Raw genomic sequence first — 6,000 nt, forward strand, 5'->3', positions numbered from 1 at the left:
TCTAGGAGCCTGTTTTTGTTGTTGTTTGTTCGTTTCTTCAGATTCTACACATAAGTTAGATCATACAGTGCTTGTCTTTCTCTTTCTGACTTATTTCACTTAGCACAATGCCCTTAAGATCCCTCCATGTTGTCTCAAATGGCAAGATGTCTTTTTATGGCTGAGTAATATTCCACTGCATGTATATATCACATTTTCTTTATCCATTCACCTATTGATGGACACAGTTGTTTTTCATAACCTCGGCTATTATAAATAATGTTGCAATGAACATAAGTTTACGTATATCTTTTTGAGTTAGTGTTTTCATCTTCTTTGGATAACTACCCAGAAGTGACATTGCTGGATAGCATGATAGTTGTAGTTTTTAATTTTTTTGAGGAAACTTTGTACTATTTTCCACAGTGGCTGCATGAATTTAAAACCCCACCAACAGTGCCCAGGGTTCCTTTTTCTCCACATCCTCATCAGCATTTGTTATTTCTTGTCTTTTTGGTAATAGCCGTGCTAACAGCTGTGAGGTGTGAGGTGATTTTTCCTTGTGGTTTTGACTTGGATTTCCCTGATAATTAATGATTTTGAGCATCTTTTCATGTACTTATTCATCATTTGTGTGTCTCTTTAAAAAAAAATGTCTATTCAGGGGTGCCTGGGTGGCTCAGTCAGTTGAACGTCTGACTCTTGATTTCAGCTCAGGTCATGATCCCAGGGTCATGGGACTGAGACCCTCACTGAGCTCTGTGCTGAATGTGGAGCCTGCTTGAGATTCTCTCTCTCTCTCTCTCTCTCTCTCTCTCTCTCTCCCCCCTCTCTCCCTCTCTCCCCCTTTGCCACTCTTCCACACTGTCCCCTGCCTCCCCTCTAAAAAAAAAATAAAAATAAAATGTTTATTCTGATCATTCTTCTGCATACATTGATAAGCCATTTGTATTTCTTGTTATGTGATTAGTACTCATCTTTATTTTTCTCTTTGAGTTTTTCTCTTTTTTTCATATTTACTTACAATAACTCATTTAAAGATTGCCTTTTGACTTTTGAGGGGCACTTCTAGTTAATTGTTATGGAGACAGATTTGTCCAAATTTTCTTTTACAGTCATACTGTCTAGCCTTATGCTAGGGTTTTGTGGGCTTTTCTTACCAGATGTTAGGGCTTCACTTACTTGTCTCTCCTGTTCCATGGGTCTATTTTCCTATTTTTGCAGCAATGCCACACTGTTTTTTGTTTGTTTGTGTGTTTGTTTGTTTTTATAACTGCATCTTTGTAATGTCTTTTTTTCTTTAAAATTTTTTTTAATGTTTATTTATTTTTGAGACAGAGAGAGACAGAGCATGAATGGGGGAGGGTCAGAGAGAGGGAGACACAGAATCTGAAACAGGCTCCAGACTCTGAGCTGCCAGCACAGAGCCCGACGCGGGGCTCAAACTCGCGGGCCATGAGATCATGACCTGAGCAGAGGTCCGCCGCTTAACCAACTGAGCCACCCAGGCGCCCCTGTAATAAGTCTTAATACCTGGTAGAGTGAGTTCCTTTTCTTTAATATTTCACCAAATATTTTTTCTTTAATGTTTATTTATTTTTGAGAGAGAGAGAGAGAGAGCAGGGAAGGGACAGAGAGGGAGACACAAAATCTGAAGCAGGATCCAGGCTCTAAACTGTCAGCACAGAGCCTGATGTGGGGCTTGAACTCATAAACCGTGAGATCATGACCTGAGCTGAAATTGGCCATTTAACTGACCAAGCCACCCAGGTGCCTCTTTAATATTTCATTTTTAAAATGACCTAGCACTTCATGATCTTCTATTCTTTTGGAAACGTTTTGGGTTAAGTTTATCAAGTTCTTAAAACTACCAGGTAGATTTTCATTTGAATTGAACATATTCTATAGGTTGACTTGAATATATGATTGACTTGTGGAAAACAGATTACTTCATAATATGAATGTATACCATTCTAGAATGTGGAAGAAATACCCCATTTTTGGATACTGAAATACTCTTTAGTCTTTGAATAAAGTCCAAAATTTTTCTTAGAGATCTTATACATTTTTGGTTAAATTAACCCTAAGATATATTTTTTTTAATGTTTATTTTTGAGAGAGAGAGAAAGCAAGTGCATGCTCTAGTGGGGGAGGGGGAGGCAGAGGATCTGAAGTGAACTCTGTGCTGACAGCAGAGAGCCTGATGTGGGACTTGAACTCACGAGGACTGAGATCATGACCTCAGCCAAAGATGGACACTTAAATGACTGAGCCACCCAGGCACCACAACCTTAAGATACTTTCATTGCTATGGTGAATCATATCTTCTATTGGGATTGAGAGAAGTTTATAAATTCATTTGGAATATAGAGATTTCATATCTAAGTTTAATCCAGGTATTTATATCATCATCTTCTTCTTCTTCTTCTTCTTTTTCTTTTATTTTTTCTAATTAGTTGTTATTTCAACATAGAAAAACAATTTTTTTCATATGCATATACATTTTGTGCCAGTGAACATAGTAAATACTAAGTATGGAGTCTTGTATCCAAAAACATGTTTTTAATAAAAGCTTTTGGAACAACTGGGGAGCTATCCAGAAAAAAGTTAACTCAACCTGCTTCTCATGTATTGTAACATGACAACATCAGGATGGAACCAAATATTTAAAAATTTTTAATGTTTATTTATTTTTGAGAGAGAGAGAGAAAGAGAGAGCACGAGTGGGGGAGAAGCAGAGAGGAGAGGGAGACACAGAATCTGAAGCAGACTCCAGGCTCTGAGTTGTCAGCACAGAGCCTGGTGTGGGGCTCAAACTCACAAACCATGAGATCATGACCTGAGCCGAAGTTGGATGCTTAACCTACTGAGCCACGCAGGTGCCCCAGGATGGAATAAAATTTAAAATAAAAAATAAAAGTGCCTTAAACGCTTTAGAGAAAACTGTGGGAAATTATTTTATAGCTCCAGAATAAGGAAGCCCTTATTTTTGACAAAAGTCCCAGGAAATATACAAGAAGAGATTGCTGTACTGTTGCCTGAAAAAGATAAAGAGCAGTGTGTATAGTATATAGTATGCTACTGTATAATTTTTTTTAATGCAAAAAAGTAGCTCTGGAAGGATACATTAAAAAAAAAAAAAGAACCTAGGCAAACTGTGAGGATGGGAAATGAATGAGTTGAGTCGTAAGAATGGTGTTTTATAATTTTCCAGTTTTGAGCCAGTTAACTATATCATTAAAATTTACATCACCACACAAATTGAAGGGGATTAAAGAAAAAGAATTCACCCTCACGCCCCCTTACTGGATCTTCAATGTTTATAAAAGGTTTCTGGTGTATTCTAAGCATAGAATCACTATCTGCCAACAATGACACACTTACCCCCACATTTCAGATTGCCTTACTCTCTTTTTTTCTTGTCTAATTGCATTAGCTAGGATCTCTAGTACCATGAGAAATAAAACATTGGATCTGTTTCTTTTGTTTCCTACTCATTTGCCTTTTGATTTTGCTCTCTTGCAGTAAACAATATTTAATTTTTATGCAAAATTGTAAACCTTTTTATGGTTGGATTTTGGGTGTTGTGCTTTGCACAGAAAACCTTCTAAAAATACCCAGCTAAATTTCCTCTCCTATTTCTGTGACACTGCCCTTCTTTTCCAAATACCACTTTATTGAAGTGTGATGGACATATTAAAAAGCTGTACACCTTTAAGGCGCACAACTTAATGGGTTTGGAGGTATTTGATCCATCTGGAATTTATTTCGTTATAGGGAGAGATGATCTCATGGGACAGTAGAGAACGGGGGTGGGGGTGGGGGGTAAGTGTCTCTGTTTTTGCTCCCTGGATAACTGTTGCGGGGTGGGGGGGGGGAGGGGCCCTTAGGGACGACCTGGCGCAGTTGCCTTTCCTGACCATGTGCATCAAGGAGAGTCTGCGGTTGCACCCCCCGGTCACAGTCGTCTCCCGCTGCTGTACTCAGGACGTCGTGCTCCCAGATGGCCGGGTCATCCCCAAAGGTGCCCACAACACCAGGGGGAGGAGCCTCGTGGGCAGGAAGAGGGGCCCATCAGGAAGGGTGAAACCCTTCCTCACTGGCCCCTCCCCTCCCACAGGTGTTATCTGCCTCGTTAGTATTTTCGGGATCCACCACAATCCATCCGTGTGGCCAGACCCTGAGGTGCTGCCTCCCCCTCCCTCCCCTCCACCCACCCTCATCCTTGGCCACTTCCCTAGCGGGACCTAAGGGAGGGCTCAGGGTTGTGACCTGGCAAATCGCTCCCTCCGTGAAACGCACACCTGTGTCTCCAAAGCCGACTGTCCTGGGAAACCCCATCCAACAGTCCCGCCTCTCTCCGCCCCCAGGTATACAATCCTTTCCGCTTTGACCCAGAAAACATCAAGGAAAGGTCTTCCCTGGCTTTTATTCCCTTCTCCGCGGGGCCCAGGTGAGCGCAGCGCGCATCTGAGGAGGGGATGAGGTGGTGAGGGCAGGGGCCTGGGCCTGAGATCCCAGACGTGGCTGTGGGGGCGGGAAAGGGGGTGTTGAGGATGGTTCTCCTTCTCTCCCCTCCTCCAGAGGTTGGGGGTAAAGGCCTGGGCAGTGGGGGGTGGCTGGGTCCAAGGAGGGCTCCGCGGTGTGCTCAGAGCCCCTTCCCTCTGTCTGGGAGCTCAGGGCTGGGATCTGAGCCAAGCTCAGGGACCCCCGTATGGGGGTCCCGGGCACGGTTAGTCCCCTCCGGTATCCCTGCGGGTGGGGCTGGCGGTCCCGGGGAGGTTCGGGGTGCGACGGGACCTGCTGGGGTCCCTGGCGAGTGAGTGCCTACTGCCGCCCGCAGGAACTGCATCGGGCAGACGTTCGCCCTGACCGAGATAAAGGTGGTCCTGGCGCTCACGCTGCTGCGCTTTCGGGTCCTGCCGGACAAGGAGGAGCCGCGCAGGAAGCCGGAGCTCATCCTGCGCGCCGAGGGCGGGCTTTGGCTGCGGGTGGAGCCGCTGAGCGCGGGCCCCCAGTGACCCGCCAGCTCCCCCTGGCTTGGGATCCACCCCGACCCTACACACGCCCCCTGGCGGATTCCCAGGACTAGAACTGTGTGGTCTCCTCTGCCGGGGCGCCACTGACAGCCAGCAGGGGGCGCTCGGGACCTGCGGGAACGCAGGGAGCGGTGGAGGGGTGGGAGTAGAGGTGGGGGTGGGGTGGAGGGATGGGAGTAGGGGTGGGGGTGGGGTGGAGGGTGTGTCAGCGCAAGACCTTGACAGCGTTTCCAGCTGACCACAGGCACGTGCCCATGCTGATTGCGGGTTCTCCCAAAATCAAATCTATGGTCATTCCAGATCTCCAATAAACAGAGAATAAAACAAAGAAAAGCATACTAAAACTCTAAATTTTCCCAATAGTCTCTAAGTTCAACAACTGGTAAGCGGTCTCCAGACTGCCTGCCAGCCCTCCCTCCATTTACCCCCTGCTCCTTACACACACAGCCTTCCCCACCATCATACCTCACATCAGAGTGCTACATTTGTTCCAAAGGAGGGACCTACATTGACACATCATTATTATCTTGGTGTTGTGTATTCGGTGGATTTTGACAGTTGGATAATTGAAACAGGGTGCTGTCAAAAAACACCACCAGACGCCGAATAGAAGCGGGGCAAGATTTTATTCATGGCCGGGCCAAACCTGATCTGATCTTAAGGAGAAAAGTGCAGAGAATGGCCCCGAACAAAGGTAGCAGTGAGCTTATATGGATTTTAGCAAGTCAGAATACATCATTATTTAGTTAACCAATTACAATTTACAACATTTCATGGTAGCCAATTATATTGTGACATACAGACCTTAGTTTTGGTGGGAACCTATCAATTTAAAGTTCTTTGTCCTAAGAGGGTTTAAAATGACCAATCATAGTTTGACACCTAAGATACCATGAGGCAGTGAGTTGGAGACTTTTTACATGTTGGTCTTTGCCTAGGCCAGATGTTGGTAGAAGGGATAGGGGAGCGTTTTGTAACCTAA

The 6,000-nt window shown here is 44.8% G+C and overlaps 1 protein-coding gene across 5 annotated transcripts in view; it reads left to right on the plus strand.

Moving 5' to 3' along the window:
• Positions 1 to 5,178, plus strand: part of LOC123605458 (cytochrome P450 4F3) — a 75,101-nt gene extending 69,923 nt beyond the window's left edge. For 3 of the 5 annotated variants that reach the window (XM_045492363.1, XM_045492362.1, XM_045492360.1), the window contains exons 10-13: positions 3,870 to 4,003; positions 4,100 to 4,164; positions 4,350 to 4,432; positions 4,823 to 5,177. In XM_045492363.1, coding sequence (XP_045348319.1) covers positions 3,870 to 4,003; positions 4,100 to 4,164; positions 4,350 to 4,432; positions 4,823 to 5,000 — 460 coding nt within the window. In that variant the 3' untranslated portion in view covers positions 5,001 to 5,177. Of the gene's footprint in view, positions 1 to 3,869; positions 4,004 to 4,099; positions 4,165 to 4,349; positions 4,433 to 4,822 lie in introns of all 5 variants that reach the window. The other 2 variants (XM_045492361.1, XR_006715772.1) reach the window with 2 other exon arrangements.
• The last annotated feature ends 822 nt before the right edge of the window (positions 5,179 to 6,000 follow it).

Source organism: Leopardus geoffroyi, chromosome A2 (genome assembly GCF_018350155.1).
Source record: "Leopardus geoffroyi isolate Oge1 chromosome A2, O.geoffroyi_Oge1_pat1.0, whole genome shotgun sequence".
Taxonomy (NCBI): Eukaryota; Metazoa; Chordata; class Mammalia; order Carnivora; family Felidae; genus Leopardus; species Leopardus geoffroyi.